The sequence below is a fragment of the Dipodomys spectabilis genome, unplaced genomic scaffold, assembly GCF_019054845.1.
Source record: "Dipodomys spectabilis isolate Male_0828 unplaced genomic scaffold, ASM1905484v1 ptg000125l, whole genome shotgun sequence".
Classification (NCBI taxonomy): Eukaryota; Metazoa; Chordata; class Mammalia; order Rodentia; family Heteromyidae; genus Dipodomys; species Dipodomys spectabilis.
This window is the reverse complement of record NW_024870802.1, coordinates 2860443-2886275: the sequence shown is the minus strand read 5'-3', so window position 1 is coordinate 2886275 and position 25833 is coordinate 2860443. Positions and strand designations below refer to the sequence as shown.

The window sequence follows — 25833 nt, the reverse complement described above, 5'->3', positions numbered from 1 at the left end:
GACACACAGGGTGAGTTACAATGGAACTTAGGAAGGGAACTAGCATGTGCATTAAATCAGGTGGATATTGACCCAGAGGGGTTGATGGTTACCTAAAAGAGGGTGGAGATGAAGCAAGTGCAGAAAGAAGGCAAATACTCGAAGGCCATCTGGAGAGTGGACACTGACTTTGGCTTTCTCTTAGGCTAATGCCTAGGAGTCCCTCATGGCTCCCAGAAGTGGGACGAGTCAAGGAGCTATCCTAATGCAGGTGCCAAGTGGGGATGGCGGAAGAGGAAAGGAGTGAGGAGAAGGCCTTGGTAAACATGTGGCTCCACACTTCAGAGACTGCCTTTGAACTGAGGTCTGGAAGATTTCTAGATCCCTTGCATAGATTACTATGGGCAATTGGGTGTTTATGTAAGCTCAACATCACATTTGTGTATGAGATCAATTGAGTCCACAAAACCCCACATTTAACAGGTAATTGATGCTTTATTTAGCCCTACCTACAACTTAATGCAGCTAAGACACACAGGAAACAGCTCCCATGAAGTCCAGGAGAGGACAGGACAAAAATAAGTAAATAAAAACTTGATATAATGTGATTTTAAAGAAAACTTTTGGAGCCAACAAGCAACTATGGCAGTACTTAAAAGGGCTCGGGATCAATGTTTGTCAATAGTTTTGTATACTTCTATTTTTCATGAATATAAAGTATAGTGTTAGTAGTAGGAGTCCATTCATGCCTTAATTCTGTTTGGGAGCTGATAAACCAGAAATCTATCAGCATTCTCCCCAATAAGTAATGTCCCAGGCCTGTGACAGGTGCTTCACCTGATTTGTGAGGTGGCTGAGAGGCTACGTATAACTCGAGGCCCTCCATATTGAGTGTACAGTAGAACTTATGTATAACCATCAGCCAAGGACTGGCTGTTAATTCGGGCCACTGTCTTTGAAGACTGTCTTCTCAGCGGAGAACCAGCCCCATGACTCTGCCCAGCCCCCAAGTTACCATTTGTTTAATCAAGATAGTTGGTTTGCAAAACATTAAACAGTATTTGATACCTAGTTAATAATTTGCATCCTCTTCATTTGTTCCGGAATCCTCGGAGACTGACATTTCCCCCACCCCCAACCCAAAGACAAATTGTATTGAGAAGGAAACTGTGTTGAGAGCCAACCACTAGGCTTTCAACCACAGAGATGTTTGCCAGAGTGTCTGATCTCCTTCTGCTGTTAATTGTTCTGGTGGGAAAGCCAGCCAATGGGGTAAGTGTTCTTTCCAAATTTCTATGGTGGAGAGACCCTGAGGTTATCAGGAAAACCCACCCAGCTGGGCCAGGAGCAAGGAGAAACTTGAGTCGTAGGAGATTTGTGCTGCCAAGTGGAACGTGTCTATAGGGTGAGCCAGCTGCTCAATAGTCAATTCATGATGATGCATGATGGCCTGGAACTCTCTAGCCACAGGACCTCCACGAGTGTGCTCCAATAGAGGAGATGGAGACAAGAAAATCCACAAAACCTTGGGCTGTAATCTTAGACAGATCACAAGTCCCCCTTGGAGAAGCCACAGAAAGCTACACATAGTTGGTCCCCCCCTAAATCAGCCTTTATTACTTGGTTTTCCAGTTGTCCGGGGCTGATACTAGGAGAAGGATTTCTGGGCATGGGCCTTCTAGGGAATCCTTCCCACTTCTAATTATTCTGGGAGAAGTTTTGTTTCTATGCGCTAGATCTGGGGAGAACCTCTTTATCCATGATGGCAGCAATAAAGCAAAGAGGTTGTGGAGGGCCCTGAAGGAGGTTGTTGTGAGCCAGGAAGGGAACTTCCATGAGACTTTCTTTAGGGGCACTTGAGATTGTTTCAATGAGATGCGTCTTGGAGATGAGGGCCCCTTCTGTGTGCTGTTGGTTCCAATGGTGGCTGGACCTCTGTGGGTAAGAGGAAGGGGGCCTTTAATGGAAATGGAGCCTCTTGGGAGCTCCAAGCTAGCTGAGGCTGAGGCTTGACTGTAGTAAGCCTGGTACCAGGGCAGGGGTCTCAGCTTGACCACACTGTAGCTGTGGTAGCTGTGAGTTAGAGGACCAGAAACAGAATTTCTCTAAGTCTGTGCTTTTCTCACCTGCCACGCTCGTACTAATCCTGACAGACTTAGGGGATGGTCATGAATCAACAAGGTCATCCATATGGCTTTCCTTAAAGGTTAGCTCTTTACAATTGAAATTTCCAGAAGGAATGTTTTCCAGAGAATGTTTCCCTTTGCGGGGGGAAAGGGTGGAAAGGTGTGAGTAGGAAATAAGAGCCAAAACAATAGTGATCACATGTATATCTAATTAAGGACCTTTTCAACTATTTCCCATTTGAGTTCATAGAGTATCTCTGGAAGGAAGCAGGTTAAATTACAAGTCTTCTCATTAGGATGTTGTTTCTTGTTGGTTGGTTTTTGCCAGTATTAGGGCTTGAACTCAGAGCCAGGACAATCCCTCATAGCTTTTTCACTCAAAGCTAGTGTTCTGTCACTTGAACTACAGCTTCACTTCCAAATTTTGGTGGTTAATTGGAGATAAAAGTCTCACAGACTTTTCCTGCCTGGGCTGGCTTTGAGTCTTGATCCTTAGATCACGACTCCTGAGCAGCTAGGATTACAGGCATGAGTCGCTGGTGCACAGCACATCAGTATGTTTTGAAGACAACAGCACATCCCACTCTTCAGCAAACTACTCCCTTGAAGCCCCACATTAAGCTGCCACGTGAACTCCTTTGGAAAAGGTTTCCTTTTCAAGTTATGGCTATGTACACAAGAGGGCTGCAATTATAAATTCATACTAAGGCCCCTGCCCCGTGCCATGGCTTGATGGATGTCCTCTGGGGAAAGGCCTAGACAAAATGTCAGTCAGAAAGACCAAAACCAAAAGTTTGTGACCAGGAAAAGGTTTGATATAAAAGAACAATGTTTCCTCTGCCCCCCCAAGATCTCTTCTTCCTGCAAGTCCCAGTGACATGTTTTTAGGGTTTGCAGTGAAATTATAAGTCAATAATGGATAAAAGAGGAAAAAATATAAGAGAGACAGACTTCAGGCAATGAGTTTCATCAGTTCTACAGAGAGGAATCTGGGCTTTAGAATGTTTTCTTACCCAGGTACGAGCCAAACAGGTGGTCAAGAAGGTGGCGCATGCGTGGGCAACCTGCTCAGATGTAGTAGAGAGTAAAAGGCATTATGGGAGGCGGAAGACAGAGCCACATGACCAGGTTATCAGGGGTGGCCTCTCCAACCCATGTAGTTGAAAGTAATAACCAACTGCTACCAAACCATGAGGACTCCTGGGAGCAAGGACTGGGCCATCATCCCTCGATGGAGCCTAAGAAGTACATATTGTCACTGCTCCCTTTTTTCCAGAACTGGGCCAGATAGTGGGCCCAGCTCATGTAGTTTAGAAGTGATGGAACTAAGCTGTATACCACAGGCCCAGGGCCCTGGTAAAGCATGAAAAAAATCACTTGGTCCACTGTGTTCCCTTCAGGAGAATGGTTCTTCCGGAAGGCCCAGGAGGCTCTTGGACCAGAGTCCTGTTTGCTAAGTGGAGGGTGAGAGATTCCACGTGTCTCTGAAATTCGCTGTCTGTGATCACTATGCTTTGGAAAGACTCTAGTACATCCCCAAGAATTTACACCATGAGGGTAAACATTGTGCAGATTTCTCCCTGGGACCCCCTATCCTGCAGACTTTTGTTTTGACATCTACTAGTCAGAGATACAAGTCAAATATCATTGCCATGAACACCAGGGCATCCTTCATACGCCCCTCCTGTTCTGCCTCAATTGGATTTTCCCTACCTGTCATACGCATAGTTTTGAGGGTCTGTCACCAGCGTGACTGTGTATTGTCATCCCTCCTCTCCAGATTAGAAAGAAGCCCAGAAATGTTAAACTAACTTGTCAGCCAGGGCCATGACACAGGTCTGTCCAAGTCATCACCCTCACAGAAGCGCCACTCAACTACAAAAAAGACAGGAACTATCTTAGAAATCTCTTCCGCTGTAGTTCTTAGGAATGATTTGGGACATGCTGAGCTTGGCTGCATTGGAATTTGACCTTTTCTGGGGTCAGGAGGGAGGACAATGCTTGTCAGGGCTGTCCTGCTTGTCTCTGCCCATCTCTAGAGAGGAACAAAGAGAATGGCTTCTCCAATTACCAACTTACAATTAAAACACTTGTTTGCTCACATTTCTGGGCTGTTTAAACCCTGGGGTCTTCTTCCCTATAGAGCCCCCCAAAATGGTTGTGTAGACCAGAGGTTACAAGTGGGCAATTTGCTGTACATTGGGCTTACAACTGAGTTTTCCTTGGCAGGTTGAAGGTCAGCCTGCAGAATATTCCATTTTCTTTCAGGTGCCTGGCAGCACTTGAAAATCAACACATTTCATAAATCGCCTAGCTGTTTTGTTTTGTTTAAAGCAGACATTCTGGTAACACTGGGTACATTACATACGTGAGGAAAGGAGAGGGGAAGGGAGAGAAGAAGGGATGAGAGAAGAGGAGAGGAGAGGAGAAGGGAGGGGAGGGGAGGGGAGAAGAGGAGAAGAGAAGGGAGGGGAGGGGAGAGGAGGAGAAGAGAGAAGGGAGGAGAGGGGAGGGGAGGAGAGGAGAAGAGAAGGGGGTGGAGGGGAGGGGAGGGGAGAGGAGAAGGGAGGAGAGGAGAGGAAAAGGGAGGGGAGGGGAGGAAAGGAGAGGAGAGGAGGAGGGAGGGGAGGGGAGGAGAGGGGAGGAGAGGGGAGGAGAGGATTATCAATCTCAGTATCTGACTGAATTAAACACCCAAATACACAAGGGCCCCAAGACCTAAGATGTGAACCACCCTCTAAAGAGCTTTAGCACCCTAAAAACCAGTGTCTTTGAAGCTAGCAGAGGCAGGGAGACGGTGCACCTCTCCTCTGTAATGCACACAAGAGTCTTCTGGAAAAGGGAAGGATTGAATTTCACTTCAACTTCTCAGAGATTTTTTTTCCAACTGATCGCAAGCACAAGTCCAACTCATTAGCTCTGGCATCGTACACTCGTATTTAGGGAAATCAGGTCGCAGAAAATCACATGTGTGTATAGGCACAGTTATATTTATATTCCAAATTCATTAGGGTCTCCTAAATGCAAAAGCAATTCTGCTGTCACAGAGAAAACAGCATGGCAGAATATTCGGCAGCCGGGATTTTGAATAAAACATGCTTTTTCTTCATAATTAATATAACAAGGTTTGCTGGCTTAGGGCTTGGCAAAGATCCCAGAGAAAATAGTTGCAGGAGGGGGTGGGTATGACGTGACGGTGACCCAACAAACAAGTTCCAGCAAGACTTTGTGCTGACAAGTTCTCTAGTATCAAGGGGCACTGAGCCATCTCAAGACAAAACAGCACAGAACAAAACAAACCCCAGAAACACACACCTCAACAATCGTGGCTAATAATTGTACTAAGAGCAGCAGCCATTTATTAAGCTTTTGCTACATACTTTGTGTTTTCATTCTCATTTAAGCTCCCCAAGAAGCCAATGAGGTAGAGTCCAATGTCATGCCGAGGTCACAGATAAGTTGCAGATAATTGGCCCAAGATGGCACCCATGGCAGGTCACAGAGCTTACATTCAAATTCATCTGCCCAAAGTCAGCCTCTGTTCTATGAGCTGTAGAAGGTCCTGCCATGCCCTGCCCAAGAACTGACTTCTCTTGGAGTTCCTGCTCTACCCCGGAAGCTTTACTTTCTGACACCGGAAGGATTAGTGTTGCCAAACTTTCAAAACTTCAGTTGTGAGAGTTCATCCATCTTAGGAACTTTCACCACCGCCCAATCTTTTCCTAAATGCTTTGTTACCTAGACTCACCTTTTTTTCATCTATCCTCATTTTTTAAAAAAAATAAAACCTTAGCATTGTCTTTATGGATGGAGAAGGAACATAAAAGCCATGGCACTGAGTCCTGGGATAGGATTGGGAGAGCTGCCAGAAAGCTCTGGAAGGGGATGGATGCTAGTTCCACTGTCACTGAGCATTACCTAATGCAGCTCGGGTACCAGCAGTAGCTCACGTGTCTCAGTGGGGAAGAACAGAATGTACTCAGCTTCCCGGTGGGAAGTTAGTTCTTTGCTGAGACCCTGGGTTGTTTGCTGAGGCAAAAGAGTAATGGAAGATTCTTATACATATGGTAGGCTTCAGACTTGGCCTGACATTTTGTTTGGTTTGCTCATTGGTCTTCCAAATGGCTTCCTAGTTCATTATCACACCCAGAAATGAGGGTGTATCTTATTCCAGCCTCTCTTGCAAGGCCTCACCATCAAACCTTCAACCCCACTCCCTCTCCTGCCCAAGCCCAGAGACCAAAGCTCTTAGCATGACCCATTTGCAGCGATCACATGAGGAGTGATCCACTGCGAACGCTATGTGTGTTACCAAATGACCTCAAATGAACCATCAGCTCAGACGAGGAAATTCTTACTTTCACAACTGAGGAATCCAAGGCAAGAAGCCATTTAACAGCCACCCAGGCGCTAGGATCAGTCCTGAGTCTCCTTAACCGGGAGCTTCATGCCTAAGAGACGGTGGCACAATCCAGGAATAGCCAAGAGCGGAATCACCTGGCACTGGTTTACCATGTATGTTCTGGCATCAGCCATCTAGGAGGGGCGGAGCCAGTTGGAACCACGGGCTGTTTGATCTCCTTTGAAACCAAAGAAGGGATGAGCGAGAAGTGAGCCGTGGCCTGGATGCCTTTTGAGTGGTTTGTTCAGGTGTACGTGGCCACGGTGGATTGATTGAGGTCACGTGTATGCCTTCCTCGACTGTCACTGGACCCAAAGGGCCTTCTAAGCTGGGCCCCGGAGCACCCAGAGGAGACTGTCTATAAAGTTTTTCAAGAATAAGAGCCTCTGTCGAGCTCAACAGCCTCCTCTGCCATCCATTTCTTCCCTGTAGATTTTGCATACTCCACTCCCTCATACTCCCTCCCTAGATCCAGTAGTTGTCACAGCTGAATTACTTGGGGCAACTTAATCTCTGCAAACCTTAGTTTCCTCACCTCTAAAATGGATATAATTACAATGTTTTAAGTTATCAAGTATTGTGTACAATAAAGACAACATGCATATCAAACATTTCAGCATTTAGCCAAGTCCCAAACTCATCACCAGCTCTTTATGTGAACAGAAAAGCTGAAAGTGAGGCTCAAGCGGAGAGTACCTTCCTAGCAAGTATGAGGCCCTGAGTTCAAAGCCCAGGATTGTCAACCAATTGAATATTTCTTGCCTTTCCCCGCTTCTTTCTAGATAGCTCCTCCTCCCTTTCCTTTCCCCTTTCTCTTATTCCTTCTCTTCATCCCTCCTTCCTCCTCTTCCTTTCTCCTCCCTCTCTTTCTCCCATCTTTCTACCACCCCCCCCCCCCCAATGCCAGGCGAAAGGGAGCAATCTGGGCCCATCCATCCACTTTCCACCACAGTTCAGGACAGCATGAGGAATACAGCTGTTTGGGTCACACGTCTGGTACCCAGACACTGGGCCTGTTTGGAGGGCTGCTGGCTTCCACACTGCACCATAGCCTCTGGGTGATGGACACAGAGTCAGAAATGAGTGACAAGCCCATGAGACACAGCTGGGCAGCCGTGGCAGACTCCCTGTGCACTGGGACATTCTCAAGAGCCAGCTCTGTTCTGGTCCACAGCTAGGAAGGGCACGTCCGCCACCTGCTGGCCGTGGGCGGTGCAGCAGCGACCCACTTCTCAAAAGTTGTTTAAGAAAAAAATGACAATGAAACAAAACATGGGCACTGGAGCTGTGTACAGAAGAAGCAAACATGCCAAGCTACCTAGACAGATGTGGGTACAGGGAAGATGCTAGTGAGCTCTGATTTCTCATATCCAAGCCACAAAAGGGAAACCTAACCAGTGGGGAATCTATCATTTTCTCAGTCAGAGGTCTGTGAAACTTTATCCATGAATGACAGAGAATAAAACTCTGAGTTAGCCTCGCTCTGTCACAATAATTCTGCCATGGTAACACGAAAGCACCATAAAATATGTAAATAAATAATAGAAGGGCACATGAATGGGAGGAGGAAGGGTGAACAAAGGCAATCATTACAATCAATGCACACTATGTAAAAAGTGAACTACTTAATGAAGGATGGTAAGGATGGGAAAGGGAATCATTTTTCTATACATTTATACTTCTTATGAAACCTGATCAGATTACTGCCTTTCTTGAGGACAGAGTCTGATGTGCCAGACAGATGACATGCAAATAAATTTATATGAAACCATGTACTATAATAAGAACAATGGAGGGAACGAACGGATATCATTACAAGACAATGAGGGTGAGTGTCATAGTGATAGGGTAGATAAGATAGATAAGACTCATAGTGAGTCTTAGGGAAGATCATGGAGGAGGCTGTCTGACAGGGGGAAGAGCCAGTGCAAAAGCCCTGAGGTAAGAGGATTTAGCTTGTGCCATTTTAAAGCCAGATGTGGCCAGAACTTAGTAAGAGGCTATGGGAGGGAGAGGGCATAGGAGGGGGCTTGCATGTTAATCCAAGAACAATGGCAAGTGTCTGGGGGAGTTTTAAGCATTTGCCCATTTCCAATCCCCCAAGAGCTGTCACCCAAAGAAATCACTCAGCGTTGAGTATAAATACTTTACCTGTAACTTTTGAGTTTGGATTTTCTCCTCTGTGAAGAAGGCTAAGTTTAATGAGGTTGTTATAAGATTATAATGTGGCCATGTACAACACAGCAGGGCAGGCAATAGGCACTGCACCCAGGAAGCTGCAATCTAACAAGTGTGTGCGGAGGAAGGTCCATGGGGCCATGTGCAAGAGCCACTTAAACCCCATTCTTCCCTCCACCTTCCTGCCGCAGGCTTTCTCAGAAAGCTCCCATTGCGCTTGCGCTTGGGATAAGCTGGAGGAAGCATCCACCATCTTGACCCAGCCAGGCCCTGCTCAAGGTGTCTGTTCTGTGTTACTTTTTCAGTTCTCCCTGATGCCTTACCTTGAACACCTGGACCCAGGTGAGTGTGCCTGTCAATTGGACTTCCTATCCCCCATGGGCTGGCTCTGGTGTGGAGGTAGGGGCCCCAGCAGGGAAGGGTTAGAAGGACCATGTATGTCATCGATGCCCTTGAGAATTTGCCCAGAAATGCTGCATGCATACAATGCTTTGCAAATTTTAAGTTGCCTTGGGACACTCCTGAGGACCTGTTTCTGGACCTCAAGGGCAAAACTACTAATTTTACAGAGAATGGTATGGAGGCCCAAAGAAGGCAGGCAGCTTGTTTGTGTCCCTCGGTGGCTGAGATGAGCTGGAAATGCTAGGGGAAGCAAGGGTGTGATTGAGCAAAGGAGGGGCTCTCCTGTTTCCTTGGTGCAAAGCCTCCACGTGATTTTGCTTTCATGACAGCTGCCGCCATTTTCCTCTGCCTGGTCCTTTGCCTTCTCAGGTCCAATGTGTTCCCCCTTCCAGTGGTCCCCACCCCCTTCCAGACATGCTCAGTCTCTCCCCAGACTCACTCGGTCCCATCCTTTCCTCTGCCTGGTACCCATGGCCAGGCTGGGCTGAGCAGGGCTGACACCTCCCATTGGTAGAGGGCCTAGGCTACTCACCCCTATTAGAGCAGAGCCAGGCAGACTGCAGCCCCCGGTGAGAAGTGGTGTGTGGACACATCACCGTCAGACTGCATTGTGGCAGGAGGAGGTCACTGGGCTGTGATGGAATTTGTGGCTTGAGACCACAGTGAGGTGTGAGGACACCGCGCTCATGCCCGCAGGCAAGCTGCTTCTTGGCTTGATCTCGCTGGAGACTGTGTGGAGAGGGCTTTCCTGGAGCAGAAGGTACCCAGATCTCAGGCCCACGGAGTGGTGGAGAAGGTGACCACCAAACAACAAAGACTGTGCCCATCTCCCCACGCAGGAGATACATAGCCAGCAGGCCTGCAGAAGCGCACTTCCAAAGCCAGCTTGGCTCTGCCTGGCTCCACAGGCTATGCCTGTCCGTCAGCTGTCCTGCCGTCTGCCAGCCAACCTCTCTGCTACACTTGCCCTGCCAAGCCAGATTGGAAACGTCAAATGCAGGCCGACAAGGCTGGGGTTTGGGGAGGTCCTGGGAGGATCTGTCTGTGCCACGGTGATGGATGAGGCCCACAGGGATGACATTCTGAGGATTTTTGTTCCGTTCCACACATCTGGCAGGCTCTTTAACCAGAGCAGCTGCAAAGTCCCCATTGCAGGAACTCTGAGGTTTTTCTGAGAGAGACTGCCCATGGACTACAGTAATCCTGGCAGAGGGGCATGGAGCACGTGCTAAAGCGTGTGTTACTTCCCGAAAGCTGAAACTCCCAGAGTTTCGGCAACACAGATCCACCCATGCTTCCAGGCTCATGAAAAGAGACTCGTGACACGGAGTTAGGTAGAACTAGGGTGAGATCCCACATCCCTCTGCTTGAGTGTTTCCTGAGACATAGAATAGGAATGGTGAGCTCCATGCATGTTTGAAAGTTAAGGAAGATTGTGTTCAAGCGCATCTATGAGGTGTAGTGTCCGACACAATTATTTTTATACCAGACAGACACTCCTTTCTTCCCCCAAATTCTCTCCTTTTTTATAGTTCAGGGGGAAAAACAAAGTCTCCAGTCATCTGAATTTGAACCTAGTGTCATTTCTACAATCTACCAATGGGAATAGATCTCGTGTCTAGCAGCAATCCCTCTCTCCACAGGAAAGCATTTGGACAAGTTTCTAGATTCCTACAGAACTCAGGCATTTTTTTTTTAAAGTCAGGAAATACTATAAACCAAAGTCACAGGTTTCTTCTCTGAGTTCCCCATTCATTCTGCTTTAACATCTGTCTCCAGTGCCTTCTAGCATCTGACATAGTATTTGGCCATTGTAGATGTACACATGGTTGTTTTGTTGTTATTGCTGCTGTTGTTTTGCCAGTCTTGGAGTGGGAACTCGGGGCCTGGGCTTTTTTGGCTCAAGATTATCTAGCTGTGGCTCCAGTGTTGGAGTCTCATGGACTTCCCTGCCCAGGCTGGCTTTGAACTGTCATCCTCAAATCTTATCCTCTTGAGTTGCTAAGATTATAGCCTGGAGCCACCAGCACCTGGCTGGACATGTGATTTTTACATAGAGAGTCAGATTAAAGGCCTACATTAAGGGAGGGGAAAACCCATAAGATTTAAGTCTAGGAGTAGAGAAACACAGCTATCATGCATCTCTAAGACATGGGACAACCCCCAGAAGTTATCAAGGGCTTTAGTACCATCCTCGCATAACCTCCAGGTGATGGCTTCATCTGTCCTGGTAATATGGAACCACTAAGCAATGCTGGATATCAAGAGTTCAACCAAGGGCCTTGGGCCCTAGCAAACAGGAGGGACTGACTGTTTTGCTCAGTAGGAATGTGATTTGCAGCTTAAGCATTTTATTTCCTCTTCAGCATCACAGAAAGATGGGCAGGCCTTGTGAAGTAGGCTGGATTTAAGTCCAAATCCTTCAACAGACATTTTAGCCATCCTTCCCCCCCCCTCCCCCTCCATGCCTGGAAAACTCACACCATCCCATCTACATAAGAATCCTGTTTCCTACCAATTACCTCCACTGAGGGCATTCCTAATGGTCTAGTCAAGGTCAGACAGGCTGACCCCTCCCCAAACCCCTAGGAGGGGTGGGAAGAGTTCTAGGAGCAAACTAAAGGGCTCTTATCTCTAAATAACTATTGGGAAAACAAAAACAAGTTCCCCAAAGAAATAATAAGTGAGGTAATCGTGTCACCGTCTCTCCCTCAAATGTCAGTTTGAAATCTTTTATGACAAAACTCAGAAAAACATTTTTCCCCCCACACTGTCTCCCTGTCTTCCTTGGCTTTATTGTGCTACTTGGAAAGGAACGTTATTTGCTCCGGGGAAGACAATGGCCTTATCTTCAACCTAGATCCTCATCCCTAGAAAAGTAGCCTCCTCTGGGAGCATTTTCGTCGTGGGGGAAAAGCAGCTCAAGAGAAATAATGAGCAAGCCAAGGGAGTCTTGACTTGACACTGTGATAAATGAGGTGAAACTTTGCCAAGGACCAGATTCAAAAAAAGAAAGAAAGAAAGAAAGAACGAAAGAAAAAGATAGTTCCATTTTAATGGGAAATATAAAACAGCCATTGTGCATAAGTCGATTTTTCAAAAGCCAAAGAGATAAAGACTATAACAGAATAATGGGGAGATGTGTGAGATAATGTGCTTGATAATCAGGCTTAGGTAAAGTGCGCTTCTCTATGCCATCAGCTGCCTCGGTTGGATCCCCTTTCAAGTGGTACATCTGCACTGTCTCCTGCTTCTTTGCCATATGCATCTCTGGATGGCTTCAGCGTGGCATACTCTCATCAGCTGGAAACAGGCAAATGAACACAGTTTTCTTCAACTCCCAAAGTTCTTTCTACCAGCCATGGAGCTACCAGCATCTTGCAAGACCCCAGACAAAGAGCTCCAGATCCAGTCTCACGTGCACCTGCATTTTCCAAAGTGTAGTCTTAGTCTAGCATGAGATTTCCAGCTGTAAGCAATCCTGAACACTGCCTTCTCTTTTGCTAGGCAAGATCTAGGACCCTGCTTCTCAGAGCTGAATTTGGGTGATTTCTCAGTAGCAGGCTCGGCTATCAGTGTGGAGAGTTGAGCAGCCTTTCCCAGGAGTATGTGTGTGTATTCAAGGCAACATTGAAACAGTAGAGCATGGGAGTTGAGCTAGTAAAAATTAGTGGTTATTTGCAGACCATCTGCCTTAATTTAAATCCGGTTGTGTATTAGCTACGTGACCTTGGGCAAGTTAGTTCATCTCTTTTATCCTCAAGTTTCTCAACGTAAAAACAGATAAGAGAATAGTCCTCCTAGATTTTCTTATGAGGAAAAACTCAGATGGTACACGCTTATCACAGAGCTGGGCACATAGAGCTGTTCTAATGACTCAATCAATACAGCTTGGAAAGATTTTGATGCCGGAAACAAAAGGAAAGCAACACGTTTTTGCTTTTTTTTTACTTCACCAAGTTGATAAGGTCTCACTGAGAAAACCTCGGTACAGAAACATTCAACAAGACAGTCAAGGGATGTGGGAGCTGACTCTGCTAGACCCCACATAGAGATCTGCTAGAGGCCTCAGTCCGCTTCCTGCTGTTCAGATGAGAAAACCAAAGAACCAAGAACAGTGTGGGCTGATCCAAGGCCACGGCTGACGGGAGAGCCAGGACTTGGCTTTTCCCCATTGCAAATCAGGTAGCCTTAACTTTAGCAAATTCCAACACTGGCTTTGCTGGATTCCTGGGTGAAGATCACTGCCCTCCCCAAGTACCCCTATTAGCAGGAAGAGCTGGGGGGGGGGGGTGTGGGGGAGAACTCACAATTCTTCCTGAAGGATTGTGAATTTCCTGGGGGCAAAGTTGCTCAACTAAGTAAAGTGCTGACTTCTTTAAGTCTTACAGCTAGGGTTTCTTGTGTCCTGTTCCCACCCCCTGCAGATTGGACTCCTGACTACTATTACGATAGCTTTGAGCAGTCCAACCCTGAAGAGGCCTCCACCACCCCACCAACCCCTGAGAACCCTGGCTGGTACTATGCAGATGATGGTGGGTACCAAATCGGATGCCTGAGGGGAATTTATAAGGGACCATATGCAAGGGCCTCTCTCCCCTCCTCTCTGACCAGCATATCATAAATATGCTGGTCAGAAAAATCTAAATCTAGATTTAGATTTAGATTTAGATTGCCCTTTTTCCCCCAATTAGAATTGTACCCTATGAGAATTGAGGAGGTTCCTAAAGATCATGTCTCCTACTTTCAAATGACAGATGATGTAAAGGAGGACAAGAGAAGAACTGAGTTGGCCAAGGTCATGTAGCAAAGGAATGGCTCAGCATCCAGTTGTCCTGACACTATGAATAGGAGTAAAGTCCAAAGTCATTTCCATTTCCTTTGGTGGAACTGGGGTTTGAACTCAGGGCCTTGTGCTTTCTAACAGGTGCTCTACTACGTGAATCCTACTCCTCACCCACTTTTGATTTAGTCATTTGGGGGAGAAGGTCTCTTGCATTTGTCCAGAGCTGATCCTGGACTGAGATCTTCCTACCTACAGCTCCCCTATAGCAGATATGTTACCACATCTGGCTTGTTGGTTCCGCTGAGAGGGCCCATTAACTTTTGGGCTGTACTGACTTCAAACTTTAATCCTCTGTACTTCCCAAGTAGCTGGGATTACAGATGTGAGCCACGGCACCCAGCTCCCACTTCCAAATTTTTTCATCTCAATTTAAATGTTAGTTAGCATTGAGCCTTGGCCTGTGGCATTCACAAGTTTGGCTTTAAGGACTTTCTATCTCTGTTCTGGCTTTCAGTGTTCACTCTTCGGAAGCTTTTCACAGTCATTCAGGAATGTGTGTAGTGTGTGCATGTGTGTACTCACACATGTATGCTCTACCATACTTGTTTTTGTTTTGTGGTTTCCTAACTCAAGCAATGGGACAGAAAAGGAATAAGAACCTGGTCCAAGCAAAGCCATGTGACAACGCCAGGAGAAGGCATAGAAAGCACTTAGCAGCTAGAATAAAAGCTGTGTAACTGAGCAAAGTGGCCTGGAAGGCAGGGCCAAGATTCAGGGCACCAGGGGAACATCAGAAAGAACCATCAAAACAAGAGCTGGGCCCAGGGATCCTAGTTCCTGAACCAAAGAACAATGCATGTGAACAGAAGGATAAAGAATTCCCCAAGGGAAGATCCATTCAGACAACCATGAAAAGCCAAAGGCACAGATGAAATATGACAAAAATCTAACTGAACAAGGAGTTGAAGAAAGATGAAGGCCACCGGGTCACTTCCTCCTCGCCGTCAATTCTTCTGTCACCCTCTTGCCTTTGGTCTTCTCTCCTGATGTTCAGAAAGCTTGTGTTTCATGAGGGGTGGGTTTTCTTTCCCCATTCCTGACCTCCACCCCTGGGCACTGGAAGAAGGGGAGGTCTTCCACTTGTGAAATGCCTTCAGCATCAGAGACAGCCCCTGTGGCTCTCCCAGCGAGATGGGAGGAGAATAACACTCAAGAGGGGCACAGGGACTTTCTCAATGAGAAAGGCCCTGTCCAAGCAGGCTGAGGGGACAGACTCACGATTGTTCTTCACCTCTCTTCTTACACACCTGAACCCCTCTCCCTGGTTGTACAGTGGCAGCTTCCCTTGCAAGCCCTCCCCCTCCCCTTTGACCAATCACTGGTTCTGTAGTCCCTCTCAATGAGAAGTGAGGACTGTCATTGGCTGTTCCTACTGACCCTGACTTCCTTGTACCTTAGACCCGTGCCAGCCCAACCCCTGCAAACACGGTGGCGACTGTGTCATCAGCGGGGACACGTTCACCTGCACCTGCCCAGCCCCCTTCTCTGGGAACAGGTGTCAGAATGGTGAGTGTGTCTTCTCTAGACTCAGAGATTAAAGAAGAAGCTATGAAAGAAGAAGCTATTCCTCTGCTACTCTGGTACAGATGGGCTGAGGGATCCCAGGGGAAGGGCAAAACCTTTGGCATGATGGCTTCCTGTGTGTGCTATCTCAGGCAGTATCTCGATGCTCCTTCTCCTGTGCTGGTATGGGAGATGGGGCAGGGATGTCCATTTTGCATGTGAGAAGATTGAGACTAAGAGGGAATGTGGATTCTCACCAAGATGTGCCCCTAACTCTGGACTTCACTTTTAAAGTGTTAGGCTAACTACAACATAGAAATGTCCTTCTCAAACAGGGCAGCAAGAAGGATTTCAGGGTACACAAGGTCCAACCTAGGTAAAAGCAAGAAAGCCTGGAGATACAGACAGACTTGTGGTCACACAAGGACATTGAGCATGAACACAGCATTTGGTTTCATACCCTGGCTTCTCTAGAGTGTCAAAACCAGGAAGAAATATGACATCAGTTAGACAGAGGAAGTGCAGAGACTAAAAGTGCAGTTCTGTTAAAAGTATAAATAAAGTTTGTTTGTTTGTTTTAAAAAAAAAAAACTAAGATGGAGCCAGGTGCTGGTGGCTCATGCCTGGAATTCTAACTACTCAGGAGGCTCAGATCTGAGGATTGTGGTTCAAAGCCAGCCCAGGCAGGAAAGTCCGCCAGACTCTTTATCTCCAATTAACCACCAGAATACCAGAAATGGAGCTGTAGCTTGAAGTGGTAGAGAGTTAGTCTTGAGCACAAAAGCTCAGGGACAGTGCCCAGGCTCGGAGTTCAAGCCTCACAACTGACAAAAAAAATTAAGATGGAAAAATAAAGCTTGTGAGCACTAGAAAGAACATAGGAAGCCCCCCTCCTGGTGAAAAGAGAGGAGATGTGTAGAAGCAGCCTGGTGTTTCAGAACCATGGACAAGGCCACAGGCCCGCCAGCCACCCCCACCCCAGCACTAGTGACATAGGTATCCTGCTAAGTAAAAATGGACCCTCAATTCATTTCCTGTAGTCTACATCTCTAAGTCTCTCCTACAGTACAGAACAAGTGCAAGAACAACCCATGTGGCCGAGGCGAATGCCTCATGACGCGGACTTCTCCCTACTACCGTTGTGCCTGTAAACACCCATACACAGGGCCAGACTGCTCCAAAGGTAAGCGGAGGGTGCCCTTCCTGTGCGAGGCTTTCTCTTTCCTAGTATATGTCTGGGGCCTTAGTGTGCCGAAGTCCAGAGGTGTCTGAAGCTTATGTGACATTCAAGATGACCATTTTAACTAAGATTTAGAGCAAACAAAAGAACCCCCCCCCCCACACACACAATATCATCCCTGGAAAGTCTGATGGGAATTGACTTATCTGTGCTCCTTTCCATCCAAAAAGAATCATACCCCCCACCTCTGCTCCCTCCCTTTGGCAGTACTGGGGTTTGCGCTCAGGCCTTACACTTGCTAAGGCAAGTTTGCTATGCTTTAGTTGTTATTTTTAAAATATGGGGTCTTGTGTTTTGGGGGGCCTGACTCCTCAGATCACAATCTCTCAGATCTTTGCCTTCTGAGTAGCAAGGATTGCAGGTACTCCTTACCACACTCCCTATCCCCACAAGGCAGACCTTGAAATCTCCTTCCTTTAGAAGTAGGCACTGGTCTACTGGAATGGACCGTGTAGGGGACTTGGTTGACATTGAGTCATTGCTATGAGTTAGGCACTGTCCCACCTTCTCCCCCAAACTCCGCAAGAAATCATTTTACAGAAGAAGGAACTGTTATTCAGAGAGGATAACTGACCTTCTCATAGGCATCCAATGTCCAGGGCCAAAGTCAGGTTTCAACCTCGCTCAGACTGGCCCCAGCCTGCCTGCTCAGTCTGTGCCTTCGTTACTGCTTATGGAGTGGCCCAGATCCTCAGCCTCTCTTTTCCTGTGGCCTCCATGTGGTTTCTCCTGTGTTTGTAGCTGGGCGCTGGTGGCTCACGCCTGTAATCCTAGCTACTTTGATCTGAGATCACGGTTCAAAGCCAGCACAAGCATGGAAGTCTGTGAGATTCTTATCTCCAATAAACCACCAGAAAATTGGAAGTAGCACTGTGACTCTAGTGGCAGAGCACTCACCTTGACCTGAAGAGCTTAGGGACAGTGCTCAGGCCAGGAGTTCAAGCCCCATAGCCACCACCAACAACAACAAAAGACTCATGTGTACATCTCCTGGAGTTCCAGTGGTCCTGTCTTTCCCCCTTTGGTGTGACCCCATCTTTGGTGGAAGGATGACACCAGAACAGCGCCACCCACCTCTCTTCATCTCACTTCCTTTGTTCCAGTGCTTTCTGTGTGCAGGCCAAACCCCTGCCTGAATGGGGGTACCTGTACCAGGCATAAACGGAGATCCAGGTTCAGCTGCTCCTGTCCTGACCAGTTCAGAGGGAGATTCTGTGAAATAGGTATGGACGTCTGCCGTCACTTCTTCGGAAGCCAGGTCCACAGTGAACCCTTTCCCGGTTGGGGCTAGAATGTGGTTCCAGTTAAGTTTGTGTCTGTTGCTTCACATCCAAGGGTCTACCTAGGATGTACCTGGTCCCAGGCAGAGGAAACCATTCTCTAGAATGCAGTTGTATAAGGCAGATCAGTAAATTAAGGTCCCACCCACCTCCTCAACCAAGTTTTGTATTTTGAAGGTGGGTTGGCTGTGGAACATTCTAGAACCTTGTGATGATCTCTGAGGGGGATAAATATTGAGGTCCAATCCTATACTCTGCCGATAGACCCACCGAGCCTTCTTGGGAGCCATCTGCCCCAGGCTGTCAGTTCTCACCGATTGCCTCCTCTCTCGAGGTCCCGATGACTGCTATGCGGGAGATGGCTACTCCTACCGAGGCAAAGTGAGTAGGACAGTCAACCAGAACCCATGCCTTTACTGGAACTCCCACCTCCTCTTGCAGGAGAATTACAACGTGTTTATGGAGGAAGCCGAGGCCCATGGGATTGGGGAGCATAATTTTTGCAGGTAAAAATGATCTTCTCTAGGCTCAGTCTTAATCCTTGGTTTCTGAAACAGACTGTCAAAACGCAGACTTCTTCCCCAGGAGTTTATCATACTTAGGATAAATAAAGATCTGCTGCTGTAACAAAAAGCTCCCTATCTCCGTGACTCAAACTCATCCCAAGTTTGTTTATTGGTGTGGCATGCGTTGTGGGTTGTGGGAGAGGATGGGAGATTCAGTTCTACATTTTTCAAATACCAAGAAACAGCAAGAAGGGACTGAAAATGAGGGCATTACAAACAAAACCTTAATCTAGAAGTGACACATCCTCTTCCTTCCATGATACTTCATCAGTCAGAAGCAATACCATGCATGACCCTATGTAACTTCAAGGGAGAAGGATAGAGGAGCAAATGGCATGCGTGGTAAACTTACATTCTCTGCCACAGCGTGTTTAAGTTCCCCAAGTAAGAACAAGGCTGACTAGAATTCTCCCTGCCTCTTCTCCCTTCTGACACTCTGTTGACTTCCTTTTGCTGCTTTAATTTAGCCAAGGCCAGTGACTTAGATGATTTGTATATAAAGAGCAGAGGATCCCTTGCATGGGATATTGCTTACCCCAAATCCCCTTCCTGCTTATACTCACCTTGAGCTTCTCCCTTCTGGAATCATTTTACAGGACTCCTGGAGCCTGTTCTCAGAGATCCCTATGTTTGAGATTCAGAGATTCAAACAGAAACCTGATTCCATGTTTCTGGGTCCATTTTACTCCTCTGATTTTTTTTAAAGGAATCTTTTAGGGTCTTGCTGCTTTTCCTATAATTTGATGTGTACAAGGCTTGTGAACTACCTCTCCTCTAGAGGTTAAGAATTTGCCAAAAAATTATGATCATCCTTGTACCCCGAGCTTGCTACGCTATTGAAGGATTCAAGTGGAATGTGGTCCCAGGGAAAGCCCAGGAACTCAGCATCCTCTCAACCAAAGGGCCTTTGGTGAGAATAAAAGTTGAGGTGAGGTTGAGCCCTCTAAGTCTTGACCTTGAGTTATTTTGCTCTTTGTTTTAGAAACCCCGACAGAGACCAAAAGCCCTGGTGTTTTATTAGAGTAAACAGTGAAAAGGTGAAATGGGAATACTGTGATATCTCAGCTTGCTCAGCCCCAGGTAAGCCTGTGTTTGTCCCAGGGCCCCTGGGGTGGGGGGGGTGACATTCCACAGACAAATGCCACCAGCACCCTTCCCTCCTACCCATGACCTCTCCCAGTGTCAGCTTTACCAACTCTCATCTCACACCTGCTCAAATTCTCCGCAACCCTCAAGATGCTGAACGGGCCCGGGCATCTCGTCAGGTGATTAGGCCAGGTGTCTTAACTATAAGCTCATCTTCCCTGACTGCATTACTGTTCTCAGTGGTATATATCAGTTGTTTGCTGTGTGCCAGGTGCAATGTTCCTGGACGTACAATGGTGATTGAACATAAGCTGGGTCCCTAGGGCCTCCCAGGATCCAGGCTCATAGCCTTCCTGCCAATCTCCCTGGCCCACCTCTGTACTATCATTTGAAACAGCAGATCTTCCTGCCGTTATAACCAATGGATTCCTTCCCTGGCTAGTTCCACACCCATGTCATTGCTCTTATGGCTGCTTCTGGCTACCTTCCATTCCATATCTGCTCTCATCTACTTCCTACCATTCTTTGAAAATCAGCTCAAGTATCCTCTCCTCTAGGAAGACCTCCCTTGCTTCCCAAGTACACACATTATCTCTCCCTTCTTATAAACCCCACAGAATGGATCAAGGCCGCTCCCATACACCACTTACTTCCTCTCTCCCCCCAGTAACTCAGCTCTCTGGCAAACATTCTACCTTGGTACTAGGAAAATCTTCAGATGTAGTCTGTACATCGAGGAATAGTTATGCGTTGTGTTTCTTATGTTTTTACGTGTATGTGTGTGTGTGTGTGTGTGTGTGTGTGTGTATAGATCCTAGGCATAACACACTGAAATAAGGAGGGAAAATGCAGCACCTTCATCACTAATTCTATGGACTTGCATTCTATTAACCACCGTATCAAAGTCTGCATGCCTACCTGCAGGCAGTCTCTAGTTCTGCACACCCACTTGCTGTTAGACTTGAAATCACACTTTCAATGATGTCGCTCTCTGGAACTAGAGATGCCCAAGTTGCATACTTTGTCTTTCTCTAGAGGAGAGCCCGATGGAGCCATCCATCAAGCAACCAGAGTTTGATTCCTGCGGGAGGACGGAGACAGCTGAGCCAGTCAAGCGGATCTACGGAGGCTTTAAGAGCACGGCGGGCAAGCACCCGTGGCAGGCCTCCCTGCAGACCTCGATGCCACTGACCACCCCTATGCCCCAAGGCCACTTCTGTGGGGGGGCACTGATCCATCCCTGTTGGGTGCTCACTGCTGCCCACTGCACTGAGTAGGTGGCATACCTCAGAGGGAATAGCACTCTCATGGCTAGAAAGCTTACCCTGACCATTGCATGTATACCCCCGAATCAGCTCTTGAGAGACAAGCCGAGAGAGGGAAACAAGCCCATCAGATTTTATAACTGCAGTACACCCAGGGTCTATATTGCGGGTCTTTGTATGATGGCAGTTTTCAGTAACTATCCATGGAAGGGAAGAATATATTATTACTCCTTTCTCGTAAAGAAAACCTGGTCTCGGGCAAGTTTAGTACCTAGTCTAACATCCTGTGAAAAGGAAGTGGGTGATTGGGATTGAGCCGAGGTCCGTCTGCTTCCTGGACATTTGTCATTTTGCTCTTACCAGGGGAAAATAACTCATTCTACTGTCTGATATCATCATCAGTGAGCCTCTGGACTCAGACCTCCTCAGCTAGGCCTCCTGTGGACCTTAGAGAAGCAAGTGACTTCTGAGAGCTGTGGAGTAGCCATTTCCCCGGCTCATGGTCAGAGCGGGCCCCAGGATCTGGAGGTGGCCTCGAGCATCTCCAGTTCACCTCCGGGAACACCAGGAGGGGTCTCCCAGGAGAAGTCAACCACGTAGGACCTTAGCACCCCTGATGAGTTTTAGATTTCATTAGCTGCCCTTTTTAGCACAGTCCAGGGGAAATGGGAGGCTCCCAGGAAAAGTGATACAAAAATGCTAGCTTGTATTGAGAGACTGCTTCCACTCATCAGTTCCCTCACACTATTGTATGTGGAAGCCCACCGTTCTATGAGGGAGAGGCTGCAGAGGCCAGGCAGCTCACCAGGAGTGGAGCCAGGGCATGGCTCCCAGTTCTGACACCCCAGAGCCATTTCCTGACTATTATTTTCCCCTCCCAGAATAAAAACCAGACACTTAAAAGTCGTGCTGGGGGACCAGGACCTGAAGAAGACAGAGTTCCATGAGCAGAGCTTCCAGGTGGAGAAGATCCTCAAGTACAGCCAGTACAATGAAGAAGATGAGATTCCCCACAATGATATCGGCAAGTGCCCTTTCTTGTGTCTCCCCTGCATCTCAGCCTGGGAAGACCCTTCCACTGCTGCAAAGATGAGGGTTCACCCTGGAAGGTGCTCTTGATCACTTGGTTCCTGTGGACCCTGTAGCATAGAGAACTCCTGAGCTTTTCAGTTCTTAAGAGTGTATGTGAGGGCTATGTGGACCAAAGGGCACAAGAGAAATGCTAGGTATGCTGTACTGTGCACAGCGCTTAGCTTGAATCCCAGCTCCCCTCAAGGCCTAGCCAGGAGCCAGGTCACCTCCCTGAATCTGTTTTCTCTTCTAGAAGATGGGGGTGCATTAAGAGTCGTGATAAGCACTGGGGGAACACTTGGCACTTGTGGGCGATCAGGTAGAGAGGCAATGACGGTCTTAGGTTGGTTACTGGATACAGGCCTCTGGGTCCCATTGCCTACTTCCTGGCATGTCTTCTCCCTCCTCTCCCTTCCCCTCCTCTTCCATTCCCTCTTCTTTCTTTCCCCCTCACCTCCCCTCCTTTCTTCTCTCTTCCTCTCATTTTTTCTCTCCTTCTCTCCCCTCTCCTCCCCTCTCCAGGCTCCTCTCCTCTCCCCTTCTATTTCCCCTCTCCTGCCTCTTCTTCTTCCCCCTCCCCTCCTCTCCTCTGCTCTCTTCTCATTTTCTTTCCCTCCTCTTCTCTTCCTTTTACTTTCTTCTTTCTCTTCTCCTCTGTCTGTCTCTGTCTCTGTCTGCCTCTGTATCTCTGTCTCTGTCTTTCTCTCTCTTTCTCTGCCACATACTTTTAAAAATGGATTTAAGCTGGGAACTGGTAACTCATCCCTGTAATCCTAGATACTCAGCTGAGATCTGAGGATCATGGTTTGAAGCCAGTCCAGGCAGGAAAAATCCACGAGATGTCGGTCTCCAATAAATTACTCAGAAAAGGCTGGAAGTGGCACTGTGGCTCAAGTGGTAGACAGCTAGCTAGCCTCGAGCAGAAGCAGCTTGGGCACAGCACCCAAACCCTGAGTTCAAGCCCCAGGACTGGCAAAAAAAATTAAAATTAAAAAATTTTAAAAAATGGATTGAAATTGCCTTCAAGTTAAATTATCTTTCTTGATATGATTCTCTGCATGCAGCTCCTTCACGGTGGAAGCTTAAAAACTTAAATGACAGAGTGAGCAGGTTTTCAGTCGTGGGTGGGTAAAGTGAGCTGGAGCCATGCTTCCCTAAGCAGGAGCTGAGCACCAGCCACCTTTTCTCTTTCCCCCAGCTCTGCTCAAGCTCAAGCCAGTTGACGGTCATTGTGCTCTGGAGTCCAAATACGTGAAGACCATCTGTTTGCCTGAAGCACCCTTCCCCTCTGGGACAGAGTGTCACATCTCTGGCTGGGGAGTGACAGAAACAGGTATGTCTGGACCGCTGTTCTCCCAAGACTCAGGAGAACTCTACTGACTAGAGGAATTAAGGGCCAACTTCATAGGCCCTCTGGCCCTTGAAATAAGTTCCTAAATACATTGTCAGCAGTGTCTGTCTCTTCACTGAGGCACTGGGTAAATCTCACCATGGGCAAGGAACATTCCTCCATCTTCCCCGAGGTTACAGTGCTCCCTGATGCCCTCCGTCAACCCTGACCTTCCTTGGGCATTGATCCCATGTCGGTGAAGACCAAGCCTCTTCACAACACTGGGAACAGAACATTGGTTTCAGGCAGACATGCATTTGTTTCTTGGCCTTGTTGCTCAAACGACTTGATTTTAGTTTCTTATTAATCATACTTAGCTCCAAGGCTTGAAGTTCTTATGGTCACAGCAAGGTTAGACAGTTGAACACAGAGAAATTCAGCTGAGTATCTCAAGTCTTTCTCAAATATTCAAAAGCTATTTTTTGCCCCACCCTATCTTGTCCCTAATCATGGAAAGCAAGAATCACTTTGAATAGGTCTGCATTCATGCAGAATGTAAAATGGAATATACACATTTGTCAGAGGCTTTTGAGAAAGGAAATTTCTAGCTAATTGGACTTGAGGTCAACCAGACAAACTCTTTGTAGCTATCTTCATTGCAGTCTATCTAAACCTTTCCACCTCTATTCTGCTCCATGTGGTCTGCTCAATGTGGTCATGACTTCGTTGGGAAATCTTACAGAGCCTTGGGTTAGAATGATTTTATTTTTTCACAAATAGTTCTCTAAGACTATCTTCAAAGATAACATTTTCTTTTCTTTTGTGGTATTCAGCAGGCCTCCAGCATGCTAGACAAGTGCTTTAACACTTGATCTAGAAGTGTGGGAACATCTGGGTTATGTGCCACATAAGGCCCAATAAATCATTTGGTACAGGACAAGACAGACATACAGGCTTCTTGCGTTCTTCTCATTGGTTGCCAGCAGCTATCTTCTTGTATTGGTAATTTTGTGTGGTCTGTGATCAATGTTATAAATATCCAAATGGCCCTTGGTAGAAAAAGAAGTCTATCCCTGAGTCTTGAGCAATATCTCTAGCCCTTTTGAATTTTATTTTTTGAGATGAGGTCTTGCTTATTTTGTCTCAGATGATCTCAAAGTCACGCTCTTCCTGCCTCTACCTACTTTATAGTGGGGTTTACTAGTGTGAGCCACCATATCTTTAATGGGAGAAGGATATCTTCCGTGGGAAACAGGTAATTTAATGCACCAGGACACTTAACCAACCCATCCATCTCCCATCCATCCATTCATCCATCCCTCCAATCCAGAATCTACCTCTCAGGTCTTCTGCTAAAGACACCATCCCTGTTTTCCCAAAGCATATGGTCTAGTTGGGAGACAGAAATGGGAGTAAGTAACTGATCTTGGTGATAGGGCAGCTGTGCAGATCTGCACCAGCATGATACATACAGGCTGAAGGAAGGATTCCCAATGCTGGAAGATGGGCTTTTCTACCATTTCCTGGGGGGGGGGGGGCTTCCTTAGGTGAAAGCCAGTGGCCTTTTTCTTACTACTGTTGACTTCAGGTTGGGTAGGTACCACTCTGATGCCCAAGGTAGTGACTTTTTTTTTTTAACTACACAGGGGATGGCTCCCGTCAACTCTTGGATGCCAAAGTCAAGTTGATTGCCAACAAGCTGTGCAATTCTCGCCAACTCTATGACCACATGATTGATGACAGTATGATTTGTGCAGGCAACCTCCAGAAACCTGGTCCAGATACCTGCCAGGTCAGAGACTCCAAAGGGTAGTTGGAGGGGCAGGAGGAGAGAATGACAAGATACTATGCTAGAACAGAGACCCCTTAGACACCTAGGATGGAAGGCTCTGAGTCTACACAGCCAGGGTGACTCAGCATAGGGGTCGGCTGCCTGCATTATCTGACTTTACTCCTACAACATTGGTGAAGGGGAGGCCACCATCATTATCTCAGCTAATAGCAACTAGAAGTTGTGGTCACCTGCCAAGCAAAGTAGAGGACCCCTGAGAACTGAAAGTGGTGATCCCATTGAGTCAAGAAACAGGGCTTTGTGCACAGGGATGTAGCTCTAGCTCGGGGCTTCTCTGCTATGCCCTCTGAGACTCAGGACTGGGGATGGTGTTAGCTTCTCTCCCATGCCTCATATCATGGGAGGTACAAGAAGTCTTGTCACTGCTTTCCAGAGAAGTCCCTTACCCCAGAGAAGTCCACTACCCCATCACTCCTGCTACCTGTCAGGTGTCTGGATGTAATCCGTTTCCCAGGACTAACTCCTGCCACTTGGCCCTTCAGGGTGACTCTGGAGGCCCCCTGACCTGTGAGAAGGATGGCATCTACTATGTCTACGGGATTGTGAGCTGGGGCCAGGAATGTGGGAAGAAGCCAGGAGTCTACACCCAAGTCCCTAAGTTCTTAAACTGGATCAAAGTCACCATACAAAGGGAGGCTGGCTTCTGAGGTGTTGTCCTTTGAACCTCAAAGCCTCTCCTCCTCTGCACCAGACAAGGCAGGCCCCTC

At 47.3% G+C, this 25833-nt stretch overlaps 1 protein-coding gene across 1 annotated transcript; it reads left to right on the top strand.

The window, feature by feature from the left end:
• The first annotated feature begins 1145 nt into the window (after positions 1-1145).
• Positions 1146-25827, top strand: Habp2 (hyaluronan binding protein 2). Its single transcript, XM_042689485.1, has 13 exons — positions 1146-1251; positions 8991-9027; positions 13515-13622; positions 15332-15439; positions 16503-16619; positions 17780-17899; positions 18291-18462; positions 19505-19602; positions 20644-20881; positions 21755-21899; positions 23145-23277; positions 24921-25066; positions 25609-25827. Exons 1-13 carry the CDS (start codon positions 1186-1188, stop codon positions 25771-25773), a joined length of 1653 nt encoding a protein of 550 aa, XP_042545419.1. The 5' UTR covers positions 1146-1185; the 3' UTR covers positions 25774-25827.
• Positions 25828-25833: the final 6 nt, after the last annotated feature.